We start from the raw sequence: 20309 nt of genomic DNA on the forward strand, positions 1-20309 counted from the left end.
CTACAATCGGCCCCATGTATGGGGACCTTAAGGCAAAAAACTCATCTAAAGCCAATGACAGTGACATAAAAGATTCTTGACAAAATAATACCAACGTTGACAAACAGATCTTCATTGTTAAGAACTGATGTTGCCTTGATCTTTTGTTCCATAGATGTTTATCATGGATATAACAAGTCCATTAACTAATGGGCTGATAGCAAATAAGGACATTGTTAATCTTCAATGGACATCAGTACAGAGTATGAAGAACCTGGAATTAATTTTAATGGTGGCCTAGAAATTTAAATGGACATTGGTTTTGGACTTTATAAATTAATATGTTCTGTGGGTTGCCTTACCCTGCCCAACCTCTTGATGAGAAGGGATAAACCATTGGACTTGCCTCCTGTCACTCTGTTGGTTGCCTTACCCTGCCCAACCTCTTAATGAGAAGGGATAAACCATTGGACTTGCCTCCTGTCACTCTGTTGGTTGCCTTACCCTGCCCAACCTCTTGATGAGAAATGATAAACCATTGGACTTGCCTCCTGTCACTCTGTTGGTTGCCTTACCCTGCCCAACCTCTTGATGAGAAGGGATAAACCATTGGACTTGCCTCCTGTCACTCTGTTGGTTGCCTTACCCTGCCCAACCTCTTGATGAGAAGGGATAAACCATTGGACTTGCCTCCTGTCACTCTGTTGGTTGCCTTACCCTGCCCAACCTCTTGATGAGACGGGATAAACCATTGGACTTGCCTCCTGTCACTCTGTTGGTTGCCTTACCCTGCCCAACCTCTTGATGAGAAGGGATAAACCATTGGACTTGCCTCCTGTCACTCTGTTGGTTGCCTTACCCTGCCCAACCTCTTGATGAGAAGGGATAAACCATTGGACTTGCCTCCTGTCACTCTGTTGGTTGCCTTACCCTGCCCAACCTCTTGATGAGAAGGGATAAACCATTGGACTTGCCTCCTGTCACTCTGTTGGTTGCCTTACCCTGCCCAACCTCTTGATGAGACGGGATAAACCATTGGACTTGCCTCCTGTCACTCTGTTGGTTGCCTTACCCTGCCCAACCTCTTGATGAGAAGGGATAAACCATTGGACTTGCCTCCTGTCACTCTGTTGGTTGCCTTACCCTGCCCAACCTCTTGATGAGACGGGATAAACCATTGGACTTGCCTCCTGTCACTCTGTTGGTTGCCTTACCCTGCCCAACCTCTTGATGAGAAGGGATAAACCAGAAGACACCAAACTTCAACTGCTTAATCTGCTTTAACATCACTTGTATTGCTGAATCCTGTTATACCTCATTCTGTAATACCTGGTTCCCTACTGGGTCCTTCTGTACCTCATAGGATTGTGTTTAGCAAATCTGTCTCACAAATATGTATTTTGCCACATAAATGGTTTATTAGTGACCTTTCATAACCTTTTATTTTTTCCTCTTTCCTTTGCATCATCATATACTTTAGAGCGCACAGCTGTGTACAGTAATGTTATAACAGACATGGGTTGTACAGTCCATAATCACACAAGGGGTTAATGAATACAACAGCAGAATTTAGAAGGCCCTGCTCAAAAGAGCTTACAATCTAAAGGCATGGGGAGTGATTGACACAATGACTTGTTGAATTCAGTGTTGAAAATTCAGTGTGTTCCAAAAGGAGGTTCTGTAGGGGCATTTGAAGAGATGGAGACTCAGATAGGCCAGGACAGAAAGGTCAGTGAAGGGAAGAAGCTCAGGAGAAGTCTCACAGTTGGGAATGGGGAGAAGCGATGGAAGAAGAAGAGATGGGATGTCAGAGAAAGAGGGCATGGGGCAGGAAGGAGGGTACAATAGAATCAGAGCTGAAATGTAGGGAGGGCTCTAGTTGTTATGACCCTGAATGTTGAAATTAAGTTTTATTTGGTGGATTTGTGGTCCTTTTTTTTATCAATTTGCCACCAGTCACTAATGTGTCTCACATTGGGCAGACGAAAGACAACAATAAGTCAATCTGGTTCTTGACAATAACTGGGCCAGGATGGATGTCTCGGGGTAGGTAATGGCAGGAGGTCATCTGCCAAGCGTCCAGTATAGTAACAGGCAGCCCAGAGAACATGGCCCTCATTATCAGGTCCAGCTGAAGGGACAGCCAATCACTGCCATGGATGTACACGTAGCCAGTGTTTCCAGACTTGATGAAGACCTTGGCTAGTGGGTTGCGCTTCATTAGCCGCACTACAGAATCACGGATGCCCCGGAGCCGTCGGGCATAAACCTTCACAGGGTAAGTTACAAAATGGGCCATGCAGTTTATAACAACCAGCAGCCCCTCTTTGTTGCCCCCGATCCTCTCCAGCTCGCTGGCAACATAATGGACATTTTGTTTGTCGCTATACATTATGTACAGAGGCTTCTCGTGCATCTGCCACTGAATCGCAAACTTGTTGCTCATGTCTACGGCCAGTTGGGGGGCCGGGAACTGTGCATGGAGGTCTTGTCGCTGTAGAGCTGGAGACAACATCAAGGAGAAGGTGGGGATGAGATCAAGGCCACAATCACCCTACAAACCCTAAGATGTTCTATATTCTCATTGGGATTTATTTCAAAGGCCAACTGCAAAGTGGTAAAACTGCTGGGCACTGGAGCACACCATGATGATGATTTGATGTTTGACCAACTGACAGGAACATGGCTGCCCAATGTGACTCCAGTTAGCTATGCAGAAGGACAGCTGGAAGCCTTTTCTGATTGGATATTCTAGAATAATCACGTTGGGGGATGTTACTATGAATTGTTGACGGCATCTCATTCAATGACGAGACTAGTTGGATCCAGCAAATATCGCACAATGGACTACAATACTTACATGGTACAAAACGCAACAGAGTTTCCCACCACTGTTTAGTTGTCGAGTCCCCAAATATATACATGATCTTTCCTGTCAGACACTCGGTAACATTGGCCGGATGAGGGAAAGCCCTGTTCTTGCACACACGCGAATACCAGATGTCTTGGTAGTAGAACCCTGATGGTTCTGGATTGGGAAGGCCAGGAGTACACTGGGGCCTAGAATCTGAGTAGAGAAGACTTGGTCATTCAGTACAACTCATGGTGGGCACAGTCCCCCATGTTGGCTTTTGTTGACTCTCATTATTGCACATTTATAACATTTTCCTTTGCATAAACTATAAATGCCAAGGTGTCAGAACCTTCCCTGATACTCTGTGGAACATGAACCATCTTTGTTGTCCTATCTGGACAGTCTTTGTGTTATTAATATCTATCTGCAGACTGATCTACCCAAACTCAACACAATATTTAAGGTAAAGTCTCACTAATGTCCTATGAAGTGACGGTATAACCCCATTCTTTCTGCCAGAGCCGGGGCATGTAGTAGGCACCCAAGGTGCATGGCAGTCCCCAACCGCCCTCCTTTCCTCTAAAAGCCATACATTATTTTGCATTTGGTTTACACTAGAGGACAAGATCTAGAACAGGCCCTTGAGCAGGACAGGATCTAGAACAGGCCCCTGAGCAGGACAGGATCTAGAACAGGTCCCTGAGCGACACCTCTTGGTACCGTTCCTTCCTCTCAGATCACATCTTTTGGCGTAACTATAGAGGAAGCAGACCTCGCAGTTGAAGGAGGGCCCGGGGGGGGGGTCCATGGGGTCTGCTTCCTCTATAGAATTGAAACCCCCCCATCCACAGCTACTTTCCTACCTGTGGCCAGGGAGAAGTAAGAAGAGGTGTGTGCCAGGCCCTTCCAAACATCTTTTTGCAGGGGCGTCCGGTGCACCCTAGTTACACCATTGCCTTTGGCCTAAACTCTCTGGGGCAAATTTACAAGGGGGGGTATATGACACTGTTGCAGTTTCCCACTGCAGTTGCTTACTATATTCCCCATTCCCCTCTTGCTACTTCCCCTTTAATTTTCTCTATAATTAGAAGATGCCCCAGGGGCGCTTATAATACGGCGCACACACACAACTCCCTCCCAAGTGAATGAGACAGACCTACCTGGATACATAACCCACCTACACTGATTGCTGGAGATAAGACGACAAATGGTTCAACTTTGGATGAAATGAGTTTCTCCTTCACAGACCTACAAATCCAAATACACAGCGATAAGTGAGACTTGGGTTTGGCCACTTGTTTCCAATCCCTAAATGTGCCCCCCAACATCACTGATCCTCTAGGTTGGTCAGAGCACAGGTTACATTAAACCCTACAGGATGGGCCTTCGCTAGTTGGAAGAGTGTATTGGGGGTGTAGTACAACTATGTGGGTCCCTGCTCCCCAACTTCACTAGAGATTGATGGTCACCTCTAGGGCAAAACCCTTCTGAACCTTGTTGATCCCAGGCTCCCTGGAACATCAGCCAACCAGACTGAATGAGGCCAAAGAGGAGCTAAACACTATAGTTCAGCAGGCAGGAAGTGGTCATCAAGCCTGGGGCCAATAATCACACATATGCTAATAGAAACATAGCAACATAGACTTCCGCCTGGTAACATAAGAAACTAAAAAGTTTACGGATTAAACCATAGGAGCTGTTAACCCTATGGGTCCCTACAGTTGAAACCAGGGCCATTACCAAATGTTACATAAATAAAAATATAAGACCCTGAAACAGACCAGCTAATAGTGATAAACTTTGATTAATGACTAAAAGCAATATATTACAGCCTGAGTGATCCACCATAATTAGTAAATGTTAGCTTGTCATTCTTTTTTTCAAACGAGATTTTCACTGTTTCACTTTAGGGCTTTTCCTCGGGGGACTATTAGTTTACCCAGGAAAACAATATATCATTTTTTTCAGGACAACCTAATCTTTCAAAATATAGTAAAATTTTCATGTAATTCCAGTTCTGTAACAAGATATAGGCTTCTAAATGTCTAAAAAATTAAAACAAATCACATTTTCCATAATATAAACACATACACCAGAAACAAACATTATTTTATGCATGAAAATTCAACTGATTTGGAAAGTCCCATGTCTTCTGAAAGTGCCAATACCAAATATATATAGTTTTATGGTGATTTCTAACTTGTATAGGTCAAAAACTCCCAGCAGTACCCTACCAAATTTCCAAAGCACTGCTCCAGAAAGCTGCATACTTTAGATTTCAAGGCCAAAAATTCCACTAACAGAAGGTTTATCCCAGAAAATTATACATTTTTAGAAAGAATAGATTCTGGGGAATCCAGAATAGGTAGAACCGTCTGTCTACTCCAAACTAGTTGCAATGCTTTCTTATAATTATTGGTTTTTATCAAAAGTTGTGAAATTTTTTAAAAATCCTCTCAAAGCTTCCAGTTTGTAGCATCTAATCTCCCATGTATCATTAGGTACCAAGATAAAACACCCTGAATTTGAAAGCCAGGGGTCCCCTGAACAGATTGATGCCCAATATGTATAGGTTTACCTAAGTATGTGGCATGTAGGGGCCCCAATGTGAACATACCCCCATATGATCTATCATTTTTGTCATGTCAGCTTCTGCAAAATCAACACATTTACATCATTTTGTGTGGGATAAAGCTAGTAAAAAGTACACTCATCCCAGAAAGCCATATATTTTTGGAAAGTACACATCCCCCCGAATCTAAAATGGGTACACATGTCTTTCCACTCCAAAGTAGCAAGCCACAAAGCTTTCCTAAATTTGTCAATTTTGATAACATTTCCAAAAATACTCTCAAAGCTTCCAGTTTGCAGCATCTAATCTCCCATGTATCATTAGGTACCAAGATAAAACACCCTGAATTCGAAAGCCAGGGGTCCACTGAACAGTTTGATGCCCAATATGTATAGGTTTACCTAAGTATGTGGCATGTAGGGGCCCCAATGGGAACATACCCCCATATGATCTATGATTTCTGTAATTTCAGCTCCAGCAAAATCAACACATTTACATCATTATATGTGGGATAAAGCTACAAAAAGTACACTCACCCCAGAAAGCCATATATTTTTATAAAGTACACATTCCCCCGAATTCAAAATGGGTACCCATGTCTTTCTACTCCAAAGTACCAAGCCGCAAAGCTTTCCTAAGTTTCCTGATTTCCACAAATCACCCCAAAACTTCCAATATGCAGCATCTTATTTTCTACAGGTCATTAGGTACCAAGATAAAACACCCTAAATATGAACCCCAGAGGCCTAGTGAGCAGTTTGATGCCCACTGTACATAGATTTATCAAAGCACATGGCACTTAGGGTGACCCCTAAAAACCATATATTTTTGGAAAGTACACATTCAGACAAATCCAACATGGGTAAAGAGTCCTTTCTACACCAAAGTACCAATCTGCAAAGCTTTCCTAAAGTTAGTGGTTTCTATGACATTTCAGAAAATCGCCTAAAAATGTTGCAATTTGCCGCATTTATCTCACACAATTTCTTGTGTACAAAGGCAAGTCACCCCAAATATGAACGCCAGGGGCCTACTGAACAGTTTGATGCCCAATATGCATAGATTTACCAAACTATGTGGAGTACAGGGGCACCCAAATGAAAATAGTGCATATGAATTTTCACATATGACGCTCTGGCTCGTGCAATTATTGCACCCGGTATGTGTATTATGTGCCATAAGACCCCCTAACAGTACGGAGACCCTAGAAAACCATACATTTTCCGAAAGTACACATTCTGACAAAACAAAAATGGGTAAATACATCTTTCTACTGCAAACTACCAAACTACAAAGCTGTGCCAAACAGAACGGTTTTTATGACATTTCTGAAAATCGTCACAAAACTTGCATTTTACTCCATTATGTACCCCCATATTTTGTAACGTATCAACATAATACACCCTAAATATGAACACCAGGGGTCTACTGAACAGTTTGATGCCCAATATGCATAGATTTACCAAACTATGTGGGGTACAAGGGCACCCAAATAAAAATAGTGCATATGAATTTTCACAAATGACGCTGCGGCTCGTACAGTTTTCGCACCCGGTATGTGTATTATGTGCCATAAGACCCCCTAACAGTACCGAGACCCTAGAAAACTAGATATTTTTGGAAAATATACATTCTGAAAAAACAAAAATGGGTAAATACATCTTTCTACTGCAAACTACCAAACTACAAAGCTATGCTAAACAGAATGTTTTTTATAACATTTCTGAAAATCGTCAAAAAGCTTGAATTTTACCCCATTATGTACCCCACAGTTTGTAACATATCAAAATAAAACACCCTAAATATGAACGCCAGGGGTCTACTGAACAGTTTGATGCCCAATATGAATAGATTTACCATACTATGTGGGGTACAGAGGAAGCCAAATTGAAATGCAGCAGACAAAATGTCCATGTGCAAAGACAAGTAACAAAGAACAATGTGAAATGCAATAAAATTGCTAAAATCCCCCCCAAAAAACACTAAAATCAAAGTTAGTCACTGGGTATCTGCGGTTCAAAGTTAGAAAAAAGTGGGCGGAGCCACCCACAGCCAATCACATTTTACCTATTTACTTTAATGGTAAAGTGTAAAATACTGCCTACTGCAACCAAACTTTGTTGGTCACTGGGGGACTGTAGTTTAAAAATAGGAAAAGTGGGTTGGGCCACTAACAGCCAATCAGATTTCATCCATTGAATTTCTATTGGTTTAAATTTAAAATGCTGCCTTTCTCACATTGTTTATGTCAGGGTGCCCACTGTTTGTCACTGGGTGACTTCCACTCAAGGTTAGAAAAAGTGGGCGGAGCCACCAACCACCAATCACAATTCACCTATTGACTTTTATTGGTTTCAATTTAAACTGCTGCTCTTCTTTAACTATTAATCCCAGGGTCCCCAAACTTTGCAGAGTTAGTCACTGGGTAACTGCAGTTCCAGGTTAGAAAAAGTGGGCGGGGCAACCAACCGCCAATCAGCTGTCACTCGTTGACTTTCAGTGGGGGTTAAAACCAGGGTCCCCAAACTTTGCACAGTGGTTTTTACTATATAACTGTGGGTCCAAGGTTAGAAAAAGTGGGCGGAGCCAACAACAGCCAATCAGATTTCATTCAGTGACGTTTTTCAAACCAACATGAAGTTTGTTCTCAAACCTCCCTTTCTAGTTTTAACTGCAGCCATTCAGCCAGGATATATATATAGGGGTTTGCATTTTTCCAGTTTCCCGAATCCGAATCCTGACTGGAAAAAAAACGGATTGGAAACAAAAATTTTGCGATTTTTTTTTTCATCGCCGCCACGATTGTTTCGTATTTGTCGCGACTTTTCCGGCGCCGCCGCGACTTTATCGTATTTTGCACGATTATTTCGTTGCCGTTGCAATTTTTTCATATTGCGCTATAGTAAACAGTGGAAAAAAACAATCCGAATGCTTCATGATGGCGCCGAAAAAGTCACAAAAAATATACGATAAAGTCATAATGGCGGCGAAAAAGTACGAAACAATCGCGGCGACGACGAAAAAATTGCAAAATACCGATCATTACGAGAAAAACGCATTCGGCCGCTTTCGGACATTCGGGGATTAGTAAATATGCCCCCTAGTGTTTAATCGCTGAGTCTTGAGTAGGGGGTAGTTTATCGGTATAACGGTTTTTTTTTTCGAGTGGGGTATTGCCCGTTTTGGCTTCATATGCTTGTTTGGTAGCCAACAAGGTGCGTTTCAGGTATGTATGTATGTATGTATGTATATGTTTATTTATAGAGCACTACTTATGTGCGCAGCGCTGCACAGTAGATACATTAATACAAACAGGGGGTTAATAAGATAATAATAGATAAATACAAAGTATAACAATAAATACAGATAAATACAGCTGCAATAAGTTAAGAGTCGAGGACACAAGAGGATGGAGGTCCCTGCCCCGTAGAGCTTACAATCTATATGGGAGGGTAACTTACAGATACAAATAGGCAAATATAAGTGCTGTAGGTCACAGTGGGTGACACTACAATATAATATACAATGATGTCATTGGTTGTTGTTCTTGTGTTGTTTTTGTGTTTGTAGTTTTCCGTCATTTCCGTCGGTTATTTTTGCTGCCATTCTTGTTGGAGTTTGTGCATTTTAGTTGGTTTCTTTTGTGGTGTATGCTGTGGGGGCAATAACGGCCATTGTTTTAGTAGTTGGCCTCCTTGTTGTGTTGATTCCTTGACGTATGGTGTGTCTTTGTATATGATTCTGAGTTTCACTGGGAATAGCCATCTGTGCGGTGTCTCTGCTCCTCTCAGCTTTGCTGTTACTGCTGCTCGGTCTTTGCCCTTTTCCATTGTGATCTGGGGAGCACTGGAGCGTTGAACACCTTTCTGGTATTTCTTGTTTATTGTAGAAAGCGTAAATTATTAGTTCTTTCACAAAAAGGTCCATTCTTACAATGACCCCTCTGGGTGCGCCCGGGTGTGCGTTTTAGTTGCGTGCAATGGGCTCTATCAGTAATAGCTCTGGTTTTCCATGTGGCAGAATCCGTGCTTGGGAGCTTGTTTTGGGGTCATTTTTATCGGCGATGCTTTTTTTTTTGGTCTTACCCATGATGTTGGCTTGAGCTAAGTTGATTTGGGTCGTATTGCCTGTTTTTTAAGGTTCCACCTGTTAATTATTGAGCTTCCACTGCACAGAGCTCTGTAGGAGATGTCTTGCTTCATCGGGTGTTGGCTCCACCCCCCCAGCTTGTCATTCCTAACAGAAAACCAACTAGTGTCGCGGTACAGTATTTGTGAGGCAAATACATGGGGTAAGACAAAACGGCAGGCAGATGGTTGTACTCAGGCGTTTATGCTCAGGGAGTTAGAGAAATTGCATAGAAGGTGCAGTCTCTCCAGCAGGGGGGGCACTAGAGCGTTGTAGGATCTCCTCCAGTGAAAGACTCTCAGGGATAAGTATAACCTAAGTCTCTTTGTGGTCCCTACACTAAGGCGAGTATCAACTGGGGGAAGAGTTATCCCTCACTGCTTATTCGTGTTCACAGGGTCCCTCTATTGCCAAATTCTCTAAGGAGACCTTAGTCTAGAACTTGGTCTTGGCTACTGAGAGCTTCCACCACCTCAGGTCCTCTAACACATCCACCTCCCTACTAATATGTAACATATGCAAAGATACCCCAACATACCCTTATTGATTTACATGGTTAGGCCTCATCTCAAATATGGGTCTTATTTTGGGAAATGGTAAAACACCCACACAAACACCCCCACATATATATATATGGGGCCAAAAGCATCAGGACTTATTTTTAGTCTAACTATTAAAGAACAACATGTCCTCAACCCACCGTTGAGTTCCAAACTATCTGCAGAAACAATCTCAGCATCCATAACTATCCATATGGAGGGGGGGGCAAACAAACCTCACATCACATTGCTATTACAAAGGAATGCGTCACCTTGGGGGGGGAATATATATGTCACCATCTGACATTCTGATGAGAAAGTCAGGAGGGCCAGGAGATACTACCTACCTGAATGCACAATGCCAATGGTAACACTTGATATATGAAATACATTCCAAGTAAGTCAATGGAATGGAGGAACCAAGGAACGTTATTCCAGAGGTTCTTAGTAATACTTGGAGCAGAACCACTAATGATGTTTCCCAGCTGATACTTACTTGTCTAGGAACCTTGCTTCTTCTGGAGTGAGAATCTCCCGGCTTCCTCCTGCGGCGTGGCCCTTGTAAGCGCTGCAGGGAACTTGCTCAGGGTGATTGCAGAACCACGATTCTCCTGTATACGGATCATGATACTCACACACATTTCTTGCCGGGGGGTTCACGTTACACTCCATCACTTCTCCAGTCCCATGGAAGTATCCATAGAAGTAGACCTGTTTCAGTACAGCATTTAGGTTCCTCAAACCTTGGAGAACAAATTCTGAGGTTTGAGTGAATCTGACCCTTTGAGCGAATCTGACACCTGTGAACACTTTGCACCATCATTTCTGGTGAGCGTCAGTCACTTTAAAGGAAAAATAAACCCTCAATATAAGGTAAAATTGCTCAGAGCGCTCTTCTAAGTACTTTTCCAATTGACATTAATTATCTTACTTTTAGTTTTCAAGATATTAGCGGTTTTTAAGCTGCTTCTATAATGAATTCAAGACAACAGTGCCACCTGCTGGTTATTACACTTGGCTATTTATGAATTTAGTCAGAAAAGCAACGTCTGTTGATGACAGAGCTGCCGAGAGAAATGTAAGATGACCCTTCTCTGTTTACTAACTTCATTTTCTAAGCAACATCACCTTGTCAATGTAAGACGACTCTTCTCTGTTCACTAACTTCATTTTCTAAGCAACACCACCATGTCAATGTAAGAAGACTCTTCTCTGTTCACTAACTTCATTTTCTAAGCAACACCACCATGTCAATGTAAGAAGACTCTTCTTTGTTCACTAACTTCATTTTCTAAGCAATACCACCATGTCAATGTAAGAAGACTCTTCTCTGTTCACTAACTTCATTTTCTAAGCAACACCACCATGTCAATGTAAGATGACTCTTCTCTGTTCACTAACTTCATTTTCTAAGCAACACCACCATGTCAATGTAAGAAGACTCTTCTCTGTTCACTAACTTCATTTTCTAAGCAACACCACCATGTCAATGTAAGAAGACTCTTCTTTGTTCACTAACTTCATTTTCTAAGCAATACCACCATGTCAATGTAAGAAGACTCTTCTCTGTTCACTAACTTCATTTTCTAAGCAACACCACCATGTCAATGTAAGAAGACTCTTCTTTGTTCACTAACTTCATTTTCTAAGCAATACCACCATGTCAATGTAAGAAGACTCTTCTCTGTTCACTAACTTCATTTTCTAAGCAACACCACCATGTCAATGTAAGATGACTCTTCTCTGTTCACTAACTTCATTTTCTAAGCAACACCACCATGTCAATGTAAGAAGACTCTTCTTTGTTCACTAACTTCATTTTCTAAGCAATACCACCATGTCAATGTAAGAAGACTCTTCTCTGTTCACTAACTTCATTTTCTAAGCAACACCACCATGTCAATGTAAGATGACTCTTCTCTGTTCACTAACTTCATTTTCAAAGCAACATCACCTTTTCTATGTAAATTAATTAAAAGACCAGCGGGTGGTGCTGTTGTTTCAAATTACTTATAGTAGCAATTTAAAAACTGCTACTATTTTGAAAACTAGAAAAAAAATGCAAAAGTGCTTAGCAGAGTGCCCTGACCAAGGAGACTTTATTACATTTCCTTTAATGCAACTACCCCAAAAAGTGTGTGTATGGGCAGATCTTTTCTTTGTTTTTTGTTTATATGTACAATAAGGCATCAGGGTCTCACCTTGTCAGGACGCGTCTCCCTCTTGTCTTTGAGGACGGCTATGGCCTCACTTGAATGGACAAGAATTATGGAGATCTCCACTTGCCCCGGCCAGAGCAGCAGGAAGGAGGCCGTGTAGGTGCCGTTCCTATGGTCTGTGACTGAGCCGGTTACTCCTGCTTTCAGCGTTGGGGAGTGCAGTTTGGCCTGAAAGTAATCCCCTCCGTAGGCTTTTGGTCGGCCCCCGTGGTCCCGCGCTGTGATGAGAACTTCTACATATTCTCCAACATAATAGGCGCCACGTGGGAACAGCAGCTGGAACTCTGTGGTCAATGGACTGGTGGAGAAATTATACTCTGTGGGGCCCGGAGGCGCCGGCCACTCAATCACCTTCATCAGGGTCTGAAGTTCTTGTTCCAGTTCTGTAGAAGAAACCCGATTGCTTTGGACCGAAAAATGCCCTTTGGGGGCCAGAGGAGAAAACATCTCCAAAGGGTTGGTCCACAGACCCCTATAGATGTACTGGAATAGAGACGGAGCACAAACAATGGCTGTTGGATAATTAGATACTAGGAACCCACATGTTGTTAATATAAATCCTGCCCCTCCTATTGCCCCTTTTGCCCATGTCTAGCGGAACCGAAAAAAGTGGGTTTGGTGCATCCCTAATCTACTTCATAACCAATTATCTGCTCTTGGGTTGATCTGTTTGGCCGACACACTTTTAGCCTGATGTAGAGAGTCATATTCTGATACAATTTGCAATTGGTCTTCATTTTTTATTATTTGTGTTTTTTGAATTAATTTTGTCCAGCAGCTCTGCAGTTTGGAATTTCAGCCGCTATCTGGTTGCTAGGGTCCAGTTTAACCTAGCAACCAGGCAGTGCTTTGAAAGAGAGACAGGTACATGAATAGGGGAGGGGCTGAATAGAAAGATAAGGAATAAAAAGTAACAATAACAATAAAACTGGAGCCTCACAGAGCAATAGGGTTTGGCTGCCGGGGTCAGTGACCCCCATTTGAAAGCTGGAAAGAGGCAGAAGAAGGCAAATAACTCAAAAACTATAATAAATAAATAATGAAGACCAATTGAAAAGTTGCTAAGCATAGGCTATTCTATAACATACTGAAAGGTTAATGTAAAGGTGGACAGCCCCTAAGAGTCGGTGGCGGCGCCCCCTGTAGGGCAGTTGGTTACACACAGACAGAGAGAATATATCACACTGATACTTACCCCAAATACAAAGAATAAGCAGCAGGCAAATATAGAGGAAATATGGGGCCTTCCTCCTATTCCCAACATGGCCGACACCCCGGGGATAAAGCGCCAGTGTCTCTTCTCATGCAGGGCGGGCCGGCTCCTGGGTAGTGCGGCTACCAGCCTGAAATGGAATATTAAAGGGGATTCTCACATTTCTGTGATACGATGCAATAATTAGACATAATGGGGATCAGATTGGGGTATGAGTAACCCCCCCGCCTTTCTAGTACCCCATTAACAATGAAACATTTACAGCAAAACTCCCTGGGGATTATGGGGCATCTCAGAGAGTATTTATACTACAGATAAACTCGCTCCCTATCTTTTTATTTAGGCCCCTCCTCTTTTCATATTACTGTCTTTCAAATGACTGCCTGGTTGCTAGGTTAAATTGGATCCTAGCAACCAGATAGCGGCTTACACTCCAAACTGCAGAGCTGCTGAGCAAAAAGTGGAATTATTAAAAAAACGGCAAATAATAAAAAACTAAGACCAATTGCAAATTGTAGCAAAATAGCATTCTCTACATTGCACATTAAAGGGGTTGTTTACTTTTAAAATAACTTTTAGCCTGATGTAGAGAGTAATATTCTGCAGACAATTTGCAATTGGTCTTCATTTTTTATTATTTGTAGTTTTTTAGTTATTTCACTTTTTGTTCAGCAGCTCTGCAGTTTGGAGTTTAAGCATCTATCTGGTTGCTAGGGTCCAAATTACCTTAGCAACCAGGAATCAGTTTGGATGAGAGACGGGTATATGAATAGGGGAGGGGCTGAATAGAAAGATAAGGAATAAAAAGTAACAATAACAATAAAACTGGAGCCTCACAGAGCAATAGGGTTTGGCTGCCGGGGTCAGTGACCTCCATTTGAAAGCTGGAAAAAGTCAGATGAAGAAGGGAAATAATTTAAAAACTACAACAAATAAATAAAAAAGACTAATTGAAAAGTTGATTAGAATTGCCCATTCTATAACGTACTGAAAGTTAACTTAAATGTGAAAAGCCCATTAGGGGTGGGGGCTCCTATGGGTCAGGATCCCATTCCATGGCATTAACAGTGATGGCTCCCAGACAAACACATTTAGTTCTTAAAGGGATAGAGACAGGTTCCTGTAACAGCCAATAGGAATGTGTCAGAGGTACTAAAGAGCTGTAACATGAGAATCCATTGAGCCAATAGTCCCCCCGTGGCACCCCCAGCCCAGTGGTACTTACCTGAGCAGTTGTGCCAGTCAGGCTGGGCCGGAGGTGGCGCCATCTTTCTATAGGCTGGGGGTACTGTGTTTATTTGTAAGTAGCCTATGGGGGGGATCACCCTGCCCCAAGCCCCCCCCAGCCCCAGCCCCCTGCTTATTCACCCCCAGGTCCCACTGGGCTGACGGTGGCCTTGCAGGACCATAACTCTTTATTAATACAGTCATTTCCTGTGAAAGAAAATGTTAGTTTCCCTTTAATGCCCCCTGTAGCAGCGCCGGCTGAGATCCAAATTGTTATAGTCGCACGTGGGTAGGAAACCCCCAAACACTCACCTGGAGCAGAATAAGCTGAAATCTCTATTGTCCCTTCAGCAGACTGATCCGTGATTCCTCCTCTGCCCTCAGAACCTGTTGGGTGTCCCCAGAATCCTCCCTCGACCCAATTATTTACGCTTCTGTGATGATTAATGACTCATTTACTGTAAGATTCTTCCTTCATTCCTGCTGCCTTAGCTGCGAGAGGGAACCTACCTGCCAGGATGGTGTTTCCATGGGGTGGGGACTTAGCTGGAAGTTTGGGCAGAGGATAAAACAAGAGGAGGTGATTCCAAAGCCTGGGGTAGCTGGGTGGGTTGGGTGGGGGTAGACCCCAGTGATATGTGCCCTGGGGGTAGGAGCTTCAGACAGAGCCCAACCCAGGGAAGGGGGATCCATACCTGAGGATAAGTCACATGACAGTAAGATCCTATATTTAGGAGCAGGAGATAGTGGAATCCATCATTATTATATCTTACATGGTGCCTGATGGATTTTGAGGAATATTAATATAAATACAATGGATGACAACTATATTACTACCTTCCCTGCAATCAGCTTAATTAGCCTAAAAAGAGATATTGACCTCTGTATAAACAAACCCCCTTCACCCTTTGTTGACATTCAATGAAAGATATTTTAATTGTGAAAACAAAAGGAAAAGGGAATCGTTTAGCCATGAAATAAACCAAATAGGGCTGTTCTGCCCCAATAAGGGGTAATTATATCTTAGTTGGGATCAAGTACAGGTACTGTTTTATTATTACAGAGAAAAGGGAATCATTTAACCATTAAATAAACCCAATAGGGCTGTTCTGCCCCCAATAAGGGGTAATTATATCTTAGTTGGGATCAAGTACAGGTACTGTTTTATTATTACAGAGAAAAGGGAATCATTTAACCATTAAATAAACCCAATAGGGCTGTTCTGCCCCAATAAGGGGTAATTATATCTTAGTTGGGATCAAGTACAGGTACTGTTTTATTATTACAGAGAAAAGGAAATCATTTAACCATTAAATAAACCCAATAGGGCTGTTCTGCCCCAATAAGGGGTAATTATATCTTAGTTGGGATCAAGTACAGGTACTGTTTTATTATTACAGAGAAAAGGGAATCATTTAACCATTAAATAAACCCAATAGGGCTGTTCTGCCCCCAATAAGGGGTAATTATATCTTAGTTGGGATCAAGTACAGGTACTGTTTTATTATTACAGAGAAAAGGGAATCATTTAACCATTAAATAAACCCAATAGGGCTGTTCTGCCCCCAATAAGGGGTAATTATATCTTAGTTGGGATCAAGTACAGGTACTGTTTTATTATTACAGAGAAAAGGGAATCATTTAACCATGAAATAAACCCAATAGGGCTGTTCTGCCCCAATAAGGGGTAATTATATCTTAGTTGGGATCAAGTACAGGTACTGTTTTATTATTACAGAGAAAAGGGAATCATTTAACCATGAAATAAACCCAATAGGGCTGTTCTGCCCCAATAAGGGGTAATTATATCTTAGTTGGGATCAAGTACAGGTACTGTTTTATTATTACAGAGAAAAGGGAATCATTTAACCATGAAATAAACCCAATAGGATTGTTCTGCACCCAATAAGGGGTAACTATGGGAGACGGGCTTTCCGTACTTCAGAGCTTTCTGTATAATGGGTTTACGGATAAGGGGTCCGATACCTGTATTTGCCTTGTTTTAAGTTCAGTAGAGGATTTCACATTATTTAGGGGAATCACAGAAGCTGATTGGTTACAGACTGTTGGGTCACGACTCATACATTTAAGAATCTCTGGTCCAACTGGTTCCTTTGGGAAAATATAAATTCGTGTCTGTTGGGATACGGTTTATTGAGCCGACAGACCTGTTGGGCGAGAAGCTGACACTTCGACCCTGAGGAGTTACAATGCCAATTAAATCTATTTTTTGTGACTGGAATGTACCCAGGGCATAAATAATCTCTATAAACACCCACTATAAACCCAGTTACAGTTACTGGGCCCCTTTTATTTATAGAAGCAAATAGTTTATTCAGGTCGGAGGGAGAATCCACAGAACATTCCCAGAAAGTCTCCAGTTGTTTCTTCATCTATTGGACAAAGGAAAGACAACATCACCGGGGAAGTTGCCCATAGCAACCAATCAGATCTTTGCTTTTGTTTCCTAACTTGTAGGCGACCGTTCAAAATGGCTGATTGGTTGCTATGGGCAACTCATCGATACATGAGATTAATCAATTTGGGAAAACTCGAATTCACAAACTCGTAAATGGATAAATGAGCCCATAGGGGAACTGAATCGCCTGATATTAATGGGCTAATTTATCAGTTTTCAAGAAAATCTCAAGTTACAGCCTGAGCCTGAGGTGGAATCATGCAGGGGGCCAGTTAATCTCAGTACAGACAGGTGGGGGGCCACTCAGAGGGGGTTGCGGGCCGCCAGTTGGACAGCACTGGTCTAAAGGACCCGAATAAACACCTGAAACCTGCTGTGTATGGGCACCTTTAGGGATCAGGAGTGTAAGCTGGGATCTGCCCAGAGACACTCCCCGAGGGGCCCAAACCAGTGTTCATCATTATATCTTACATGGTGCCTGATAGATTTTGAGGAATATTAATATAAATATATTGGATGAAGAATGATTTTACTTTCACTTTTACCATCTTCCCTGCGATAAGAGATATTGACCTCTGTATAAACAAACCCCTTCACTCTTTGTTGACTTTCAATGAAAGATATTTTAATAGTGAAAAAAAAATGAACAACAGTTCCCCTTTCACAACAATAGTTCCCCTTAGCCGGGTGCCAATCATTCTGGGTAATAGAACCAATACCTGTTGTTTAAGTTTGGGACTAATCTGGTAACTACCCTAGTAACTACCCTAGTAACTAGGCACTGGCTCTGACATAGTGGTTCTTATTTCTCAGGGGACTGGAATTATGTAGCAGAATGTGAGACCCACAACTTCCTTTACAGCCATATATTTGCCTTGTTTTAAGTTCAGTAGAGGATTTCACATTATTTAGGGGAATCACAGAAGCTGATTGGTTACCGACTGTTGGGTCACGACTCATACATTTAAGAATCTCTGGTCCAACTGGTTCCTTTGGGAAAATATAAATTCGTGTCTGTTGGGATAGGGTTTATTGAGCCGACAGACCTGTTGGGCGAGAAGCTGACACTTCGACCCTGAGGAGTTACAATGCCAATTAAATCTATTTTTTGTGACTGGAATGTACCCAGGGCATAAACACCCACTATAAACACCCACTATAAACCCAGTTACTGGGCCCCTTTATTTATAGAAGCAAATAGTTTATCCAGGTCGGAGGGAGAATCAGTCACCTGACCCGAATCCACAGAACATTCCCAGAAGGTCTCCAGTAGTTTCTTCTTCACAACATCACCGGGGAAGTTGCCCATAGCAACCAATCACATCTTTGCTTTTGTTTTCTAACTTGTAGATGACTGTTCAAAATGGCTGATTGGTTGCTATGGGCAACTCATTGATACATGAGATTAATCAATTTGGGAAAACTCGAATTCACAAACTCGTAAATGGATAAATGAGCCCATAGGGGAACTGAATTGTCTGATATTAATGGGCTAATTTATCAGTTTCCCACATGTTTCTCTAATTGGAATGAACTCACATATCGAATACTCGGTTATTTATCAATAAGGAAAACTTGTTTGAATAAAGAAACATAAATACATTGAATTTTTCAGTTTATAAACTTGAATAAAACACAAAAACGTCAATATCTCAAGTTAAAAACACTGCGTGACTTTGCCTATAACTCCCGTTGACTTCTATAGAAACCCACAAACATTTGAGTTTTTGGGTTATTTGCACTTAATAAATACCTAAATACCTAATAAAGACTTAAAACACAAAAACTTTGCCTATAACTCCCATTGACTTCTATAGAAACCCACAAACATTTGAGTTTTTGGGTTATTTGCACTTAATAAATACCTAAATACCTAATAAAGACTTAAAAAAAAAAAAAAACAAACTCGAACATTGATGAATTTCCCCCTAAATCTAATTCATTGGACCCCTGAGGTGTGAGACTTTTATAATGAGTGTCACTCAGATGCCTTGTTGCCATGGGTTACAAGACCCAGTGCAAACTTGCTACTGAGATGCTGAAACTTGAGGCTGGGGCAGTGAGTTCACTACATACAAGGTGGCATTTTAGTCATATTCAGTTTTAGGGTTTAGTTCCCCTTTAAAGGTCAGTTTGAATATGACTTGGGTGAAAACGTATTTTCTGGCCTAGATATTCCTGGGGCTGGAGATGATTGGCTGCTACGGCCGCCGTGTCTCTGTAACTTTGTAGGGAAAGGGACTTGAATACATTTTTGACTTTAAAGGGGACCTTGAACCGAAAATCCTGGAGTTCGCGGTTTTCCGAGCAAGAAGGACTTTGGGAAATGGAGGGTAAAGGTTGTAGCTCCCATGCCCCTCGGCCCCCTGGGTAAGGCAGGAAGTGTATCCATCTGGCCAATGAGCAGTTGTGTAGCATCGATCAGTGAGGGACCATTTCTTCCATTTTGTCTTCCCCTCCCCCCTCCGGCTCTTATGTCACTTCCTCGGTGACACAGTTGGTAAAATTTTGCCTTTTTTATATTTTTGTCATTAGAATGTGACGTTCCCTCTGCCGGATACAACTTGGTTCTACAGACATTGATTCATATAATCCATGAAATGGTCAGTTCTAACCAAATTTTCAGTTGGTCTTCTTTACTAAATTTGTATATATTTTGTAATTATTTGCCTTCCTCTTCCAACTCTTTGCAGCTTTCAAATGGGGTCACTGACCCCGGCAGCCAAACCCTATTGCTCTGTGAGGCTCCAGTTTTATTGTTACTGTTACTTTTTGTAAACGATACAAGAATAGGGGAGGGGCTGAATAGAAAGATAAGTTATAAAAAGTACAGGTATCCGGAAACCCATTATCCAGAAAGTTCTGAATTACGGAAAAGCCATCTCCCATAGACTCTATTTTCATCAAATAATTCACATTTTTAAAAATGGTTTCATTTTTCTCTGTAATAATAAAACAGTACCTGTACTTGATCCCAACTAAGATATAATTACCCCTTATTGGGGGCAGAACAGCCCTATTGGGTTTATTTCATGGTTAAATGATTCCCTTTTCTCTGTAATAATAAAACAGTACCTGTACTTGATCCCAACTAAGATATAATTACCCCTTATTGGGGCAGAACAGCCCTATTGGGTTTATTTAATGGTTAAATGATTC

At 41.8% G+C, this 20309-nt stretch overlaps 2 protein-coding genes across 2 annotated transcripts; both read right to left on the bottom strand.

The window, feature by feature from the left end:
• Nucleotides 1-1364: 1364 nt before the first annotated feature.
• LOC116411758 (NXPE family member 3-like) lies at nucleotides 1365-10744 on the bottom strand. The gene is made up of 4 exons (XM_031904613.1): nucleotides 10569-10744; nucleotides 4011-4081; nucleotides 2840-3046; nucleotides 1365-2481 (listed from the first exon to the last, which is right to left on the bottom strand). The coding sequence occupies exons 1-4, from the start codon at nucleotides 10742-10744 to the stop codon at nucleotides 1949-1951; spliced, it is 987 nt and encodes a 328-aa protein (XP_031760473.1). The 3' UTR covers nucleotides 1365-1948.
• A 30-nt stretch (nucleotides 10745-10774) lies between these two features.
• nxpe3l.4 (neurexophilin and PC-esterase domain family member 3 like gene 4) lies at nucleotides 10775-14772 on the bottom strand. Its single transcript, XM_018094940.2, has 5 exons — nucleotides 14730-14772; nucleotides 13744-13777; nucleotides 13487-13634; nucleotides 12274-12774; nucleotides 10775-10815 (listed from the first exon to the last, which is right to left on the bottom strand). The coding sequence occupies exons 1-5, from the start codon at nucleotides 14770-14772 to the stop codon at nucleotides 10810-10812; spliced, it is 732 nt and encodes a 243-aa protein (XP_017950429.2). The 3' UTR covers nucleotides 10775-10809.
• Nucleotides 14773-20309: the final 5537 nt, after the last annotated feature.

The sequence above is a fragment of the Xenopus tropicalis genome, chromosome 6 (genome assembly GCF_000004195.4).
Source record: "Xenopus tropicalis strain Nigerian chromosome 6, UCB_Xtro_10.0, whole genome shotgun sequence".
NCBI classification, from domain to species: Eukaryota; Metazoa; Chordata; class Amphibia; order Anura; family Pipidae; genus Xenopus; species Xenopus tropicalis.

Coding starts and splice junctions, on each gene's coding strand:
- LOC116411758 (XM_031904613.1), bottom strand. CDS start 10,744: ATGGAGTGTAACGTGAACCCCCCGGCAAGAAATGTGTGTGAGTATCAT. Junction 4,082..10,568: donor GAAGCAAGGTTCCTAGACAA/GTAAGTATCAGC, acceptor TTGGATTTGTAG/GTCTGTGAAGGAGAAACTCA. Junction 2,482..2,839: donor TCTGTTGCGTTTTGTACCAT/GTAAGTATTGTA, acceptor TGTTGTCTCCAG/CTCTACAGCGACAAGACCTC.
- nxpe3l.4 (XM_018094940.2), bottom strand. CDS start 14,772: ATGGCGCCACCTCCGGCCCAGCCTGACTGGCACAACTGCTCAG. Junction 13,778..14,729: donor TGACTGGCACAACTGCTCAG/GTAAGTACCACT, acceptor CATAATCCCCAG/GGAGTTTTGCTGTAAATGTT. Junction 12,775..13,486: donor GCTTATTCTTTGTATTTGGG/GTAAGTATCAGT, acceptor TCTCTATTCCAG/TACATCTATAGGGGTCTGTG.